This window comes from Labrus bergylta, chromosome 15 (genome assembly GCF_963930695.1).
Source record: "Labrus bergylta chromosome 15, fLabBer1.1, whole genome shotgun sequence".
NCBI lineage: Eukaryota > Metazoa > Chordata > Actinopteri > Labriformes > Labridae > Labrus > Labrus bergylta.
In genome coordinates, this window is record NC_089209.1 from 16501597 (window position 1) to 16520180 (window position 18584).

General features: G+C 40.8%; 1 protein-coding gene across 14 annotated transcripts in view; it reads left to right on the forward strand.

Annotated features, from left to right (window-relative positions):
- The first annotated feature begins 15427 nt into the window (after positions 1–15427).
- epb41l2 (erythrocyte membrane protein band 4.1 like 2) overlaps positions 15428–18584 on the forward strand; it is a 31132-nt gene continuing 27975 nt past the window's right edge. For all 14 annotated transcript variants that reach the window (XM_065964179.1, XM_065964183.1, XM_065964191.1 and 11 more), the window contains exon 1: positions 15428–15632. In XM_065964179.1, the coding sequence (XP_065820251.1) occupies positions 15570–15632 (63 nt within the window). In that variant the 5' untranslated portion in view covers positions 15428–15569. The remainder of the gene's footprint in view (positions 15633–18584) is intronic.

Here is an 18584-nt window from a genome sequence, read left to right on the forward strand (position 1 = left end):
CTTATCCTGGTGAAAGTCGTTGCCCCCTGTTTTAACATCATGGCAACTGCAAACACCTCTTGTAACCCCTGTAACAAGAGGCCCTGCTCATAGTTAGCTGAAATGAACGGATTCACATTGATTTTTAACTGACCTTCTTCTTCTTTAAAAACCTCCTCCTGCATAGGTGGTTGCTTCATACTCTTTTTGTAGTTTGCCAGTGTGTTCTGTTTTGCTCTTTTGGTTTAGACTGTGGACATAACAACATAGTATTGATATGAAGTTAAACTGTCATTATTGTGACACACTTGGCTTTGGTAAACATTATGACCACGACATCTTTACTTTGCCCTTAACATTTCTAGAAATGTTTAGGAGTGCATGTTAGAAAACAGCTCCACTTAAGCTTGATACACTCAGTAAAACAACATTAAAGGTATAATTGTATTACCTTTTAAAATGGTAATTAGTCATTGTTTTATCTCTATAACTTGTTCCCCTAAGTTCATCAGTTGCTACATTACCAGCCTTTGATTTATTTGATCATTCATTATTTCTGGTTGAATGAATGATTGATTAACAATTCATTCATTTATTTCAATCATCATGCGCTGGCTGTTCATTCATGCGGGCTGAGAAGTGCAGGGGCGGGTGGGGGGGGGGTCACAGAGGAGGTGGGACATGGGAGAAGAATGATAAAGAGGAAGGGATGAGGGGAGGATGGAGGAAAAGGAACTGAGAGGAGTGCCTGGGGTGACAGGGAGTGCAGGCCTACTAACTAGCTTGAATTAGCTGCTCTGAAGTTAGAAACAAATCATTTGAGAGAGTGTCAAGAACCCAGTAAAGTTTGTGTCTGTGTGTCTGTATGTGAGAGGGAGATCCAGGCAGACACAAAGCAGTGATTCCTGCTGGACGAATGTTCAGAGAGAGCGAGAGCGAGAGAGAGAGAGAGATACAAAACATGAGTGTAAGGATGTTTTGCACTCTGGCCACTTCCTGTTTTCATATTGACAGTTTCCTAATGAGAGACGGAGAGGCCAAACAGACGTTGAGTAATTTTTGGGGCTAAAAATAAGATATTGCAGATAAAGATGGGAGACAAACAGAATAAAACAGAAAACGGGTTTGACGTTGACCCGTGTCATGCTTCCTGTTTCCTGATTAAAGGGCTGAGGTCACTAGAGTAGGATTAACTGATACTAGACGCTTAAACAAGCTGTCTGGTCGTGTTATTTATGTGAAATGTGACTCGGGAAGACGCCAACTACCAGGGTTGACATCAGCCAGTATTTACCGGCTTTTGGCCAGTACAGCGTACAGTTGTCCGCCAGATAAACATATCAGAGACCAGTAATGTCCAGCGGGGGAAATGTGTCAGATAAACAATAATTACAAAAATGAATAATGGCATATTACATCTTTTGTTTCCCTCAAATGGACAATATTTGCCAACCATTTCAGCATGTTTTCCCTTTAAAATCTGTTTCAAGTTCACCAATCATGATCGATACACTCATGTTCATGTTCCTTTCACTTTTCATTTCACGGTCATTCAGTTCACTTCATTTGGCTGTCTACTCGCCGTTATATTGTATAGTTTCTGCTTATAATATGTCTACACTCATGCACTTTAACTTATGTCAATACTTTCCATTTACTACTCTGTTTTTGCACATTTACATTTAATCCTTCACATTTAATTTACAACCATTTACGACTCTGTTCTTGCACATTTACATTCAATTTCCATATTTAATCTCCCTATTTAAGACTGGTAATGCTTAGTTAAATCCTGGTTGTGTATATTCACATTCTTAGTTTTGATATTTTTAGTACTTATTTACTTTGTAGTTAATATTATATTATATTTAGATTTGCTAACATTGTGTTTTTTACTCATATTGTGTGTTTGGATAACCTGCTGCTGTAACGCCATAATTTCCCAGTTTGGGATCAATAAAGTCATTCTATTCTATTCTATTCTATTCTTTTACTCTCCGACCCTCGCTAAGTGTGTGAGTGGTGTTTGACACCTGCTCCTCAGATCTCAGGGAGAGATGTCCGAACATATACCGTCGATGATGAGCTGCGATGTCTATATTTGGATTTCAAGAAGGATCAAAACAAAACACTTGGCCTGTTTTTTCATTATGAAGACAGAAAATTGGGACTCTTTAGATGCCTTGAAGCTTGCTGCGTTTCATCACTGATCTGAATGAAACTATGAATTTACGAGAATGAGTTGCAGTAGTTTTATTGCTGTTAGATGTAAATCATTGAGCACATGTCCGTTAGTTGTTTTATATGGCCGGAATTCTGGAATGTTTGTGGCCAGCATAAACTCTACTAATCTACATCTCACATGATGAGTCGTGAGTGTGTGTCGTGACTCTAAAAGCAACATGTCCTTCAGTAAATGAGAAAAACAGGTTGATGTTGTGAAAAGGAGGTCATCTTGTGGTGTTCACAAGGGAATGTCTAATTTTAGTGTTTGGGGTTAAGGTTAGTTGATACCAAATTAATGTCAGGCTGCTGAAGTTGCGGTGTGGGTGTGTGTGTGCATGTGTGCTTGACATTCTCGTTATTTCTTCATTGCAGAACATTTTTTCTACTGGCCCTGCATGCTAGATTTATAATAGTTATGTATCGTTTTAATTTTACTGATTTAAATCATGGTAATACTCGCTATTCTACTCGCTTCTGGTTGTTGGGGATTTCCTGTCTCAGTTTCTGTATTTGTTAAATTATGAGTTGAAATGTTTATGTAACAAAAATTTTAGTCAACATTATCTGTCAAGCGACACAACTGCATCATTTTTGGATAACATCATTTTGGGCGTCTTCCTTATAAGAACCTGCTGACATAAAGCATACAAATTATGCTCATGAAAAACAAGGTCCATCCGAGTAGAAATAGGGGAAGTCCTTTCAGATAACAGAGTTTGTTTTCAGTAACACATTCTTTTTTGCATTTAGGAAATTAGGAGCATGAAAGCATTTGCTTCTACTAATAACTTCCAACCAGGGCAGTCGCAGTAACCGCAAACATGAATTATAATGATAATAGTAATTTCTACTTTATTGCTCCTGCGAGGGGAAGTTCATTTTTACACTCTGTCTAGTGAACATGCAGTGGCTTATCAAGCCAACCACTGAGCATTGGGGGCAACCCATCACAACCACACGTGAAGTCACCTTACCTCACCTCACGTTCAGACGGAAATGATGGCAACTGCACTGATACCTAAACCAAATGCCACTTCACACATTTGGACACATTTCGGCTTTCGGTCAAATGAAAAAGGATAACAGGCTGATTTAGATGATGCAATTTGTAAAATCGGCACCAAAACAATCTGTGAAACAAGGAAACACGTCGATTTGAGGTCTCATCTCGCAAATAGCATCTGGCCCGCAAGATTATTTTGATCCTGACTTTTATTTATTGTATTATTTCTTGACACAAACATTCTCAGTCACTGATAAATGATAATAAAATTCCCAATCCAAATAATCTTGCTGGCCAGATATTGCTGGCGGGTCAGTTGGAGACCCCTGAATCATCAAAAAAGGGGTGATGATGCCCTAATTCCAACTTTAATATTTACTTATGCATCTATAGATTTGTTCCATCCTGTTAGTGAGGTTAGGCTGTTAATGGTGTTAATTGTCTTTTGATTAGACTAAAGGCTTTTTTCTTTCTCCGTTAAGTTTAGTACAAAAACATCACACAGTGCGTTTACAAACCTTGAATCTTTTCTAACGAACACTTGTTGACGCACACACGTCAGCATCAACTTCAAACACTAGGAAGCTGTAATAATGATGAGCCTCGCTACCTATGAAGTCATTTGTTTTGCTAAAGACATCTTGTTATCGCAGTGCCGTAGTTACCATAGCAACACCATACCCACTGCTACTCTGGGGAGAGCAACACTCTCACTTCTTATTTTCCCTCACCTGGCTAATACCTGTAATACTCTCTCTCACACACACACACACACACACACACACACACACACACACACACACACACACACACACACACACACACACACACACACACACACACACACACACACACACACACACACACACACACACACACACACACACAGTAAGCTATCTTCTCTCATGAGCACTTGTGTGACAACCCATACTTTCACTCTTTATGTCTCTCTCTCTCTCTTTCTCTCTCACACAAACACACACACACGCACACACACACACACACACACACACACACACACACACACACACACACACACACGAGGCACTCACAGATTCACACAGAAAGGGCTCTTGCGCCTGACTGCTTTAATTGCTGAATAGGGGTGTTTAGCTGCTAACAATAGCAGTTATGAGCTGACCCACTATTCTCACACACAGACAGAGAGAGAAACTTGTAGCGCTATAAGAAAGGATTTAAAATATCTTTTAAGACTGCATTTTATTGTAGTTGTTGTTTTTTCTGCATCCAAATTTTTTGCACAATGTGATGGGTAGTATAATATGTCTTCTTTGCAATTAAAGCATGGGCCAAGTATTGAAAATATGAAAATAAGATGTGTAACAGTGTGACACAGCATCCATAATTTATCATTAAAGTCGTGCCTAGTGGTGAAAGACACGCTATTACAGTTAAATGAGGCAGAACCTCCAGTTTTATTATATTTTGTCGAGTGATGACTATTAGTTTAGGCAGCATAAAGCTGAAAAGAGGCTCTTGCTGTTGATACAATAGCAGTTACGAGCTGACAGTAATAATACAGTAACTAAAGTAATGATGATGTTGGTCATTTAAGCATACACTATGAGCTGACCAGTCATGCTTCGACTATACTGGAGGCAACACATTTAGGACACTTAGTGCAGTTTGTTTGGATGCATGGAGGGTAGTGAAGTGTTTATGAGGTGCAGGAGAGACAGACAGACACAGAGAGTAAGATGAGGGGATGAATGGATAGACAGGCAGGCAGACAGACAGACACACAAACACACACTGGGATTATCCTTTGTGTAATCCTCAGTTTGAGGGTCAGAGTGCAGTGTAAAGAGACAGGCATGTTCACCATTTTCACACCATTGGCCTGTGTGTATGTCTGTTGTGTGTTTATGTGCGATTGACACAAGTGTGTTAATCAGCGATTCTGTAAGTGTGTTATTACATGTGATTTAGAATCCGTTGATATTTGTGTGTGTGTGTTAGTGCTTAGTGTATATGTGTGTGTCATAGCGTGACAGATGGACAGATCGTAGAAGAGAACAGCACAGATTAGGATCCCGCTGCACTCTGTGTGGATGTGTGTGGTTATCTCAAAACCAAACCTGGGCTCAGTGACTGTCAGCTGTCGAGCTGTGATGAAACAGCACAGAGAGATGGTAGCTCGTTGCACCAATGTTTTGGTTTTGGGATGCCCGAGTGCAATCTGCTGGGTTGGATTCATAATTCATTGGTCTGAATGATGGTCAACTCATTTCTTATGCTTGGGTTATGGAACCCTTTTGTGCTTGATGTACCCCAGATGTCAGCAACAAACACTTCTGTCTCAATGGAAACACAGACTGCTCGTCAAAAAACAGCAGTTAACATTATCACCCATCATAACTGCAGCAAGCAATGCAGCTTTTTGTCCTAGAATGAGTAGTTCGCATCTGTTCTAACAAAGGTGTACAACATACTACGCCTCTGAAGTTGTGATGCTGTCTATAAGAAACTTATGATGTTTATGTTGGAGGTTTTTGGTATGCCAATAGCCAATATGCCATGTCTCAGCAATTTCTTTTGTCGATTTTGTTTAAATATGCACATACTTTTGTGAACATGATTCTGCCAATGATATTTTAAAGGCGTAAAATGAAATACTTGTGAAAATGTACATGTCACTAGACAATGACGTGATAAAACAAAATTAAAAATGCCAAATTTATTTTCTCTTCATAATTTCAATTGGTAAGAATCCGCACCCACGTTAAAACTGTCAAGAGCGGATGGAATCAGGCTGTATGAATAATCAATGACTCAGATCTTGTCAGTAGATTTAAAGCATCTCTTCCTCATCCTGCCATGTCAATAGAAATATTGCGAAATGTCTTGACTTTTGATAGATAGATATGGAGTTAAATATGCAGATTCTTGTACCCCGCAGGATGAATCATTATCACTTTGGGGATTCATTTGCTTTCTGTCAAGTGCCATCGTAAGGTGAGAGTTTACATTCTTTACTTCAAAAATGCCGCTAAAAGTAAAGACTTTCCCATCACCTACAGTAACAAATATGCCAATAAGCAACTGTGAGAGTGTTAGCATGCTAAACTAAAATGGTAACAAGTGAAGCCTGAATATTCGTCCTAAGTACTAGCTCATATAACAGGCATAGCTTAAGAGTCCACAGAACATGTTTAAAACGATTTACCTTTCTGACAGATTTGTGACAGTGAGTACTGGGACTGTTACTTCGCTGTGTTGGATTTCAAGCTGTGATTGTCCTGTTTGTGAGTGTTGGAAGGGATTATGGTTTGATGTAATTACACTAAATCTGCAATATGGAAAATCGTGTTTGTGTGACATGAGCTACAAACCAGCTGGTCCTGAGAGCCTCACTGGGACAACTTTGCACATGTGTGTGCTCAAACACAAATCCCTGAATAAAATTAACAATGGTATGATAACTAGGGCTGCAACTAATGATTATTTTAATAATCTGTTAATTATTTTTCCAATTAATCAATGAATCAGATAAAAAAAGAAAAAAAAAATGAATTTCCACACGTTTATTCAAAAACAGAACATTAGTTCAATGACAGTGCAAAAACAACAGGTTACTGCTTGGACCGCTCCATGAGCTTTGTGAAATGGGTCCTTGAGGGAAGAGTGTAGCCAGGGTTCAAGGTGGGGATCATTGTAGTGAAGTTGCATCTTCATTTTCAACCATGGTCAGAGGCCTCATGTCGGCGACGAGCATGTTGAGGATGCTTTCTGTCAAGACGGATGCTTGCTGTGGTGTACATGATTGTTTTCTGTCATGACAAAGATAGTATTAGTATGTAAAACAGCACAATTTACATCAAATCAATATGCCTTGTTGTTTTAGTTATGAATTATTGTTGTGTAAAGACAAGTAAGTAACTCAAAGAGCACTTGCAGAGACAACACATGTTTTTATAATATATATTTATTTACACTCATACAGGTACCCTAAAAACGACTTATTTACACAAATTTAATTAAGTGTCTAAATGCACTTGCATACAGTGCAGTGTATGAACGCTCACCTTATTACAGAAAACTAACACTGGAAGCTTAATCATTAAATTATTCAATCATTGTAGTAAGTACATTCATTTTTAATTGTTTATTTATTTACAGCAAGCTGACAAAGTGCTTTAAAAAAACATTAAACTAAAATAAAATGTAAAACACACACCGACACAAATATATTCCAACGTCAACAGAAAATAATATGGGGAAAAAAAGCAAAGAATATATCTGACAATGTATTGAATGTAGGCCTAAAAGGCAAAATAATAAAAAGTTTTCCTTAGTCTAAGCTTGTTTGGCGTTGGCAAAGTAAATAGTTTGCTCTACCGCTGTTATTAACCAGCTAACGCTACTTTAATGAACTTTTCATGCTTGTCAAGCTGGATAAAAAGTAAACACAGGCACCAGCCGAGCAACCAGAGAGACTAACGTTACATTTTCTTACTTGAAAACGGAACAAACATGGGATTTTGTAGTGACTTGCCCTGCTGTCGAGCTCCCTTCTTAGTCAGCTTTGACTCCGACATGTTTACTTTTCAGGTGCTGCATCATAACTGTGGTGCTCCCGTGCCACTCCATATCACTATTGCAAAGCTTGCAACTCACTCATGTTTTTATGCATTGTGAAGTGCTCCCACACTTCAGAAGATTTCGGTTGAACCGTTCTCTCCGCTCTGCTGTGTTTAATATCCAAAATACCAGCTCCGCTCTCTCGCGCTCTAGCTCCGCTCGTTGCCAACACTTTTATTAATCGATTTTTATCGATTTTTATCGATTCGTTGTTGCATCTCTAATGATAACACCTGTTACTTGTTACACAGACACACGCTCCAGACCTCCTTATCACTGCCCACTTCTCAGATCTATGAGCAATTCAGAAGTCTGTGTCGCTTTAATAAATGCCTGTTTTCCCAGTCAGAGCCATCATAAGTCATAATACATACTTTTGTATGTGGGACCAAGGTTTGAAAATGACTTGAATTTTTACACGACAACATGTCTATCGTTCTAAAACTAACTTCACATTTTTGTGAAAGCGTGATGCAATAATTATACAGTTAGAAGATCCCCCCCTTGTTATCTTAATGGGGATCAAGTTATAATTGCTCACATGCTTGGTTGATCATTGTGTAGCTTGACGCAACATGGAGCTGATTAGCCGCTACTAGCTGCAGCTACAGCCCAGTATCCTTGTTGAAAGAAAATCTCATAGCAGATGGATACAAGTGTCATAAGTACAGCCAAGCACCCTTTCCCAGTGGGTGCGGTCTATCAGAAAAGGGGGGGGGGCGTATTACAGTTACTGTAGGTCCAGCACTTTATATCTCCTGTAAATCTGATTCGGTTTGAAATGGGTTTAGGCACGGTAATAATCTCTATTGTCACTCCTACGCTTGTCCACTAATCTGTATTTTTCTTGCAGTAATCTCTTGTCTCCATGGGGATTTATTGTTGTAGTCCATGAATGTGGTTGCCACGGAAACCAGTTCCGCCCCTCTCTTTGCCCCCTTTCTGCCCATCAGTGAGAGGTTTTGGGTGTAAATCTGCTTTATTGACCTTAGAGCAGTCCTGTCTGCTTTATCAGGTAGTAAAAAAACAGATATGTGAAACCTGCAGTACCATTTAGGTAAACTCTTTTTGTCTTTTTCTCCTTTTTTCTTGATTTTTTGCTCTAAATCCTCCACTTGTGTCTCACAAAGTTGCATCTCACGTCCACAGGCCAGGAAGTTGTTGTTGCTATGACGACAACCCCTTAAAACCCAGACAGACGTCTGTAAAGTTGTAAGTGGGAGAAGTGAGAACTATAGTTTCAGTGCAACTTTGCAACTGTTATATATTTTACGTGTGAAGGGTAAACAACACAGCTTTGCTTTCAATGTGTAACTGAGTAAAGAGCTTGGTCAGTAAAAGTTAGTGCAAAATTCAAAATGGATTTTAAGCCATGACAGAACTGTGTAGGGTGTTCATACATAGGTGTATTGGAGTCCAAGAATATAAAGTAATTTTTCAATGTTGTTGAGAATCTCTGAGGGATTATGGATTGTATCAGTAAGCTGACACAGAAAGTGTACCCTCTCTACTACTACTTTTTGCATCCAATTCTATCCTCTTTCAATTTCTCCCCCAGCTACCCTTATGCCTCAGTTCTGCTCCTCTCATTCACACAGCCCCTCCCCGTTCTCTCGTTTTCTGCCCTTGTTTCTCCGAGCAAAAGTCCCCAGGGAGGCAGACACAGAGCTGGGATGGAGAGAGAGGAGAGGATGGAAGAGAGAAAATGGCAATGACAGTTTGTAGGGCAGGCCTTCTGCTTAGAGGTGGGGAAGGAAAGTGAAGGAACAGGAGAGGAGGCTAAAAAAGAAACAAGGTTAAAAGAAAGTGAGAATAAAGAGAAGGATACGAGGAGAGACCAAAGGCTAGGAGGGATAAAAGGGAGGAAGAAGAAGCAACAATAGGTAAGACAACTGGAATCGATTGATCTTTTAATTCAAAGATATGCGGTAAATGACAGGTACAGGTACAAGTAAAGCCTTCAGGAGCTGTCCACTGAGCTAAAGATTAAAGTATTTTTACTTTTCTTTGATTTGGCGTTCACGGCAATGGAATTTATTTCAAGAAAACATTATAATCTAATGTGATTGAGCCAAAGCAAATAATAAGATTACAAACTAAAAGTTAAATAAATGCTGCTGATCGACTTTGGGCTGTAAGCAAGCAGACAAAAAGTAAGGCTTTAGATAACATGATTGGAAGAGAAAACGTTAGGTTATTTTACATTTATTAAAGAGAAAGAGCTGCTTTGTCTATGTCTGTGCTAATTGGAAAACATCCTCTTCATTATCGTGTACACAAACAGGATTACATTTAAGTGGCCAATTCTGCGTTAATAATGATCCTGGAGGCTTTTCTTCTGCCTTGAGGAGAACTAGGTTACGTGATTGCTGCTAATTGACAGATTAAATCACCAACATCACAAGATGTGCATTATTTTTCTTGAGACTAATTCTGCATTACTTGATGAAAAAGTCAAACTCATGGCATGAGATATTTAAACCCCAAACATACGGGAGAAGTTTTGTTGCATTGTCAGCGAGCAGCTCATTTATCCCTTATTTGACCCCATTCATATTTCAGCACTGTGCTGTAATGACCGCCAGAACCCGAACAATTAGATGCTCTACAGATAGTTTTACTGCCATAAACCATTCAGTCTGTGTATATGCGTGTATATTTATGAAGAGAGGCTGTAATAATGTCACCACCATTGTTTATATGGACTGTGGGAAGAAGAGAGAGAGAGAGAGAGGAGGAGGAAGGGGTTTTCAGGGGGAGACAGTGTGAGTGGACCAATGGACAGGATTGAAAGGGGCCCCGGAAGAAAGGGATTGTGGGAGAGGAGAGAGTGGGAGAGAGAGAGAGAGAGAGATGAGTTCAGGGATCTGTTGAAAAAAGAGAGAGAGGCACCCTGGGCTGCAAAGAAGAAGAGAGAGAGAGGGCCGGTTTAAAACAGGCCTAAGTGGCCGTGACGAGCGTTTTGCAAAAAGCTGCACCCTGATGCCAGCAGACTGCTAGATAGTCCGCTGAGAAAACAGGCATCTCAGAGGAGACGGGACTGCAGTAAGGAGGTAGCAAACAGCCCTGTTTTTGATGGCTCTACTTCAGGGCATCGCAACAAACATGTGGACAAAACATATGCTCCAGTTGATTTAAAATTGATTTCGATCTCTTGCACAGATGGCAGCCTGCACACTTCAAACATTTCCCCAAATCCCCTTTCCTGCACATTTCAAACCCTGAGTATCAGTGTGTAAACATGCCTGCATGGCCCACAGCTAGTGGCTCAGCAAAGACTAGTAGAGCTGAGACTGGATTGAACTGACTTCATCTGACACAGTTTGCCCCGCCCATTCATTTGGGTACATGTTGTTTCATCTGTTAACTTAGAATAAACCATGTGTAGTAAAGATGAACATGGTCCACATTACACTAAAGCAACACACCTATGACGAGCTATTTCTAATTGTCATTCAGAAAAGGACAACACACTTCATCTTTTCCTGTGTAGCTGTCACATGGGTTTCCTAACTGCCCTGCCCCTTTAGGAGACCAGCAGCAGGTCCTGTACAGATTCACTCTAATGGGGAGAAGTGAATGTTGGACCCTTTTTTTTTTTTAACAAACTGCATATATTCTGAACATCTTTCTACCTTAATGGCATTTCTGGAATGTCGAATAAGAGGGAAAAGTACATTTTTGCTTGAGATCTGCCATCACATGTCTTCCCTTTTTTTTTTTTGGAGCTGAACAGTTTCTGTTTTTTTTTTTTTTTCCTCTTGTTGTTATCAAATGTTTCGGAGGGTAAAAATACAACATGCCTTCTAAGGAGACAGGAATTTTCATGCCATTGGCAAAAGCTAATAATGAGCTAGTTTTATATACAGTGTCTTTGTTAACATGTGGACGTTTAGCAGGTCAATCCTCAAACATGTTCATCATGTTAGTTTAACTTGTAAGCAGGGGAATGTTTTTTTTTTTTCTTTCCGTAAACTAAGCTGAAAGACAAATAGAGGACACTAGACAGCTTAAGGTAAAGCGATACAAATTCATCCTGAGGGGGCACATAACTGCAATGAATTTCACAGAAATAAATTGGTTGCTTTTCTTCTGTTCCCTCAAAAGAATTTCCGAAATACCAAAAAATGTGAACGTCATAGCAACAGAGAAAATGTCAGGGTCTGAGTCAGTAGGACTCACCCTCAGGGACAAAGACTGTCTGTACTAAAGGTCACCCAGTTATCCATCCAGTGGTTGATGAAATATGTCAGTCTGGAACAAAGTGTTAAACTGAACCATCACCTGACCAACAGTCTCAGATTGTCATCCCCACAGCAAACACTGTTACCAGAACTAAAAAATGTACGAGTGACCTGATTTGAAAGGTTTGTCTTTAAAGCAAATGGGCTTGTACATGTTCTGTTTGTTATGTAATGTCAGTGGGACTCCCTCGTACTAAGATACTAAGATTTTCCCCTCTATCTGCACAGGCACACAGTACAGTGCTAGCTTGCCTCTCTGACATTTGCACACACCTACATGCACACCTCTCTCCATCCATCCCCCCCCCCACCTCCTACCTCATTAGCCGATCATGCGTAAGGAGACCTGTTCTATTTTTACTCCCCCACCCTCCCTGCACACTACTGCTGCATTGTGTGTGCATGCGAGTGTCCTCTTATTCAAGGTGGCGGGGCAGAAAGGAGAAAGTGTTCAGGAAGACGATGTAATGGAGTACAAAATCAAAGGGAAAGGGGGGGGAAAACAGGCTGAGGAATATTTAAAACAACTGAAAGCAGAGTGAATGACATGACTGAAAGTGAATGAATCAGCTCCTGAACACACACACACACACACACACACACACACACACACACACTGTGCACACAGGTAAACGCCCCTAAGCAGGCAGGTTTGCACATTCTGACCTAATTCCCCCCCCCCCCCCCCCCCCAAACCAATGTCATGGTCATCTAGTGTTATCAACAAATGATTGTCAGGCTGAATAACTGCGTCCGTCGCTGTAATAGGGCGTGTGTGTGGACAGTGCTGCCAAAGACATTTGGGTTGAAGTGTGTGTATCTGTGTGTGTGTGTGTGTGTGTTGACCACAGCTGCAGGGTAAAACCAATGAGTCAGATATTAAGACTCAAATAATTCCCCTTCTTGTGATCAATTCCTTGTAACCAGCTGCTTGACCCACATGAACCTCAGTGTGTGACATAATGACATCCTAAACTCTGGGGTTTTTAGTGCAGGAGAAGCAGACGACTCAGACTCAAGATGTAATCTTTCAAACAGCTATGAGATCATGTGTTAACAGCTGCGAGCCAAAGGACCACAATCAGCTGGCTTATATAAGCCTAATGTAGTTAAGTTAGGCGTTTTACTCTCTACATGACATAGTTTAAGTGCTTAATAGTCGTATAATTCCAGAGATATTTTCTTTGTCTGCCATTTCATCTTCTCCTGTTGTGGAGGAAAGAGAAAGAGAGAAAGGAAAAATTGGAGCATGTGGCTCATTTATAAAAGATACTCCGGACTAAATTTCAAGTTGTGTTCCATAAAAAATTCATATTTGTGCCAAATTCAACATTCTCAGATTTTACTCCAGCTCTTTGTGATGGTATCCAGCAGCCGAACCAAAATGAAAGATGATTCGGTATACCGTCCCAAATTGAATTGAATGTATCATATACATGATACTCCTCAACATTTTTGTGATACTTGAAATCAAAGTAGAATCTAATGCTCTCTTTTCTTCTTCGGTTCGTCACGATGACAGAGCAGCTCTGACAGAGTGAACGAGAAGCGGCTCTGAGACAGAGGAGGACGCGAGCAGCCGGACCCATCAGAGAAGGCAAAGGAAGACAGTAAGGAAGTAGTGGACGTCGCAGGAGAGGACAAGGACAAGAAGGAGAAAGAGGGGAAGGAGGGAAAAGGAATTTCTCGATATCTGCCAACATGGCTTAAGAAGCAGAAGTCTCAGAGCCAGGTACGACTCGTATCCTACAACTCTAATGTTGACACGGCTGGTTTAAAAGATTTTTGCTCTGATTTTTGTCTTTGTTTTATTTCTTCTTACCTAAACTAGACCTCCCCGACCAAAGAAGCCCTGCCCACAGAGGAAGAAGTAAGCAAGGCGACACAGGAAGAGGAGGGGCCTGCTCCAGAAGTGAACGGTCACGCAGAGGAAGTGGAAGAGAAGGAGGCAGTGAAGTCAGAGCAAGTGCAGGAAAAAGAAGCAGAATCTCATTCGAACGCCAGTGCAGACACTGAGGTAACGCTCACATGTTGAATGATTCCTCTTTTCTTCACATCATCTCTGTGCACACAAGGAAACATTCAGAAGAGTCAGGGGGGTCTCCTGAAGCTGTTCTTTTATTGAGACAAGAATAAAAGGATTACAAAAGAAAGGATGAAAGCATGGAAACTGAACAGAACACAAACCAGAGTTTTTGAATTTTTCTGGTTTCTGTTGGGTATAAGATTGCGGTCAGATTTGACCAATCACGTTGCAGTAGGCTTTGATGCAGTCTGTGAGGAGAGCAAAAGCAGGCGGAACGCAATCTGTTGTAATGACATCTTGGCTCCCATCAGCAGTAATCTGAAAAAGAAAACAAGCGTGTTAAGCAACATAATTATTATACAGTATCCTTCTGGTACCATTCTGCAGACCAGGGTTTGATCTGAACCAAAGGACTTTTCTGCTGAAAACCGATATACAGATACTATACTGATATACAGAAATAAGAAGTGAAACAGGTTTTTATTGTGATTTACTTTTTATGCAAGTTCTTTTTGCGAGTTGGATGATAAAATTGAGCGACAACACTCTGTCATAGCATTGCTCAGCTTAGCATAAAATAAGCTAGAATTACCTATTTCTTTCCGGATGTAACAAAATCCACCTGAGATAACTTGTAAAGCTCACACATTTACAAATTTAGTTTGTTTCTCCATGGCATCCTCATTGCAATCGGACCGACACTGAGAATTGCGAGGCCATTTTTCTGCACGTCATGTCAGCATGAGTCTTACACCCTGCTGCAAATGAGTTAGTTATCACAGAGGTGAAACAACCACCAAACCTGTCCCCCAAAAGTAAGCTGGTAAAAAGTACTTTGCTTTAAAAGAGTTGTTTCATTTGTTTCAGCCAAGAGAGAGAGAGAGAGAGAGAGAGAGAGCGATAGAGAGACTAAGGCATTTTACTCCATACACACGCTTATACACACACAAACTTCTCTATTCAGTGATCACATTAAGCCACCCAGGCCCACCCAGTGACATCAACATTTCAGTGATCAGGCCAAAAGAAACGCCTGCAGCTTCTAAGAGCAGATTCAGACCAGAGGGAGGAGAAATAAAGAGTTAGAAAGAAAACAGATTTCGCTCTTAGTTAGTTTGGACAAACAGTGAGGAGTAGGTTATTTTGTTTTCTACTGAACAAGTGAGGACATTTTAGAGAACATATGGAGCTTTTACATGACAGCTACAGTTTGCAACCCTGCATGTAACAGCTGTAAAACATCATTTTTCTTCTTTTTTTTCTCTCCCCCCCCCCCACCAAACTCCATCAGCCTGCCAAGGAAGAGACGGTGGAAGAGAACACTGAGAAAAGTCCTGAAGAGACCAAGGAGGCAGCAGAGGGAGAAGAAGCAGAGGAGCAAAAGAAGGAGCAGGAAGGAGAGGTGAACGGTGAGGAGGAGAGAGGAGAAGGAGGAGAAGGCCAGACCTCCATTTTCCAGTCTCCTCTTCGACTGGTGAGGAAGACCAAGATGAAGCTGGTGGTGTGCCACGTGAACCTCCTAGACGGGACTGACTTCTCTTGTGAAGTGGAGGTGAGACTTTGACAAGCAAAAAAACAAACAAAAACAAATGTCAACTTGCATCTTAAGGACACACTGTTTCTCCTCTGTTCATTCCTTTGTCAAAGAGGACACATGTGAATTCTAGTTTGTCAGTGATGTCATTTCTAATAGGATCATATTTGCAGTGTGTATGTCTATGTCAGTGATGGTGTGCATTTGTGTGTCTTAAGGGGGGGGGGGGTTAACGTTCTCAATCATAGTGCAGTTATGGCAGAAACTGCAGGCGCTCACATATTTGTGGGCGTGGTTTATGGGATAAATGCAGAGCATGCTGCAGGGGCTTGTCTGGTGACTACAACACAGACACACAGGCACAAACAGAAACCCAGCAGATTACGGGGGGTCCCCCCCACCAGATTAGCTTCCTGCATCTGCTACTCCCAAACAGGCACGTGCCCCAGACCCCTTTCACACACTCACACAGACTCATGCAGATACCCACAACGTCAAGTGTTTTTATGCAACTTTTAGACTTTTTCTCATTGTGGAAGTGTCCATGATTTCTTAGTTTTTCCTCATTTTAACCACAGCTCATGGTTTGAAGATTGCGTTTTTCAAGCTGCATGCGTTTTTCTTGGCCCCCTCTCATTCCCTCACTCATTCAAATTTAGTAGGAATCTTTCCGGAGTAGCATCTCTGTAGGTCCCACTGAAACAGTTCGAACCTGACTTCTTATTTCATTATTTTTTTCCCACTACAATATTTTCCTTCCCATTTCGTTCTGGGATTTCATTCGGGAGATAGACCTCATGACAAATCTTTTTTTTTCTCTTATCTGCAGTATTTCCAACGCCCAACAGCGTGCCTGTGAGTGTCTGAGGCTGTTTGAATAGTAGTTGCTTTGTCTCCTGGAAAAAAACGCCGATACTGCAACTAACTGCTATTGTCCTAAAGTACACACGCGCACACACACACACACACACACACACACACACACACACACACACACACACACACACACACACACACTCGCATATCTATCTATTCCTCCCTCCGCAAACTGGAACAGTTAGGCCGTGAGAGGGAGAGATGCACAATGCATTCCTGAGATTAAATTTTCTGTTTTGCACAGCAGGCCTCCAACACACACACACACACACACACACACACACACACACACACACACACACACACACACACACACACACAAACACACAAACACGTACGTCCATCTTTTATCATCCCACCATCCTATTCCCGAAGCACCAGCATCAGATTTATTCCAGTGCAATAACTTAATGCTAGGGGTGCAATAGATCAGAGTCGATCTGGGATCTGTTTGGATCAACCAAGGGTTCAGGTCGCATGTATTCCGCAGATCGATGGAAAATTAATCAACATGGTGTCAAATACATGTACTACGGCTAAATCCCTGTGCAGGACATAGTACCAAGAAGCACATTCTCCGTTGTTTTGTCTGACGAACAACACGCGCTGCAGGTACAGCCTGTGCATGGACAGGAACAGTGTGTATGTTACATGTTTAAACATTGTTATAGCAAAATTGTTTCCAGAGAGATTTGTATTTTTTCGTTAGTAAGGTTAAACTGAAATGATGCACCTTTTTAGATCACTAAAAAAAAATTCTGAATAAAAAGGAGAGTTCAGGTTATCTAAATGCTTGTTTATTATCATTGGAATCGTGAAATGAGTATAGCGTATAGTGAAGAAAGTTGAGGATGTGATGCATTCTAAAGATTCGTGGAGTTGCATTTTGATTCAAGGTGCAGTTAAAAGTTTGAGTCATGGCTAGCTGAGGAGGAGGAGAAAAGTGACGTATTCATTATTATTTTTCCGATCAGTTACAAATATTCGTTATCCGATCTGAACCGTGGCACTTGTGATCCGTTGCACTACTACTTAATGTATATTTGATTAGCTGTAGTTTGAATGAAATGTTTCTCAGATGTTGTTTAACTCCTTTTCTCAAAGGAGAGTCTTAGTGTCACATGGTCTCAATGCTGTTTCTCAGGAATTCATTAGTATAGGTTTCAGCAGGATTTCAGTGTCACACGCTTTAAGTGGCGTTTCAAAGCTTTTCATTAGCTCTCAGTCAGAAGTGAGTCAAGTAGCATTGGCAGGCTTTAGGCCTGCTGCTTTGGATTTGACTCAGAGTGGTTTATTTATTGCCTCAAGAATCCAAACAAACTCTTCATCTCTCCCAGCTTTAATATGATTATTATGTGGTTAAAACTTCCTAATGAGTGTATGTCTGTGGCTCTAGTCATTTGAATCTTGCACTAATAGCATTTTAATTCGTGGGTTATGAGTGGATTTAAAGTCATGGAACTTGGTGAAACATGCTGAAAAATGGGAAACTTTTAAAAGCCATCTGTCCATTCGTCATGTAACAGTGCGTGACAGACACACATAGATCTGTACAGGAAAGTAAGGACCCTGCAGACAATCACACAATGCTTCCGAGGTTGTGTCTTGCTCGGAGGCACACTGGCACAGACTCAGAATCAAGAAAGGTCACATTCTCAAATTCTTCAGGGTGTTCACAATGCGTCTACACTGTGAGTGCCGTGCATGTGGCTCATTGCTTTTCTACCAAGTATAGGAAAATACCACGGATGCTTTCAGCTGTCCCGTTACGAGAAGAAAAATGCATTCTTTCATCCTCTTTCCCTCCACTTTCACCACGCTCCCTGCCCTGTCTGTGATTCTGTCTGGGCTATGCAACGCAAATTTTTGTCTTTATGTGCAAGCCAATATGAGAAAGAGGGCGTGCTGATTTACCAAATAAAAATGAACAGTATTTAATTATTTCATACTTTCTCTCCCCCCCCCCCCCCAATTTCCACCCTCTCACTGCCTGACATTCTGTCTGCCCAAAAGGCACTGTTGTGTGTTTGTGTGCGTGCACAGCTTTGCACGCATACATGGGAGTGTGCTAAATGTCATTGTCATAGTTGAGAG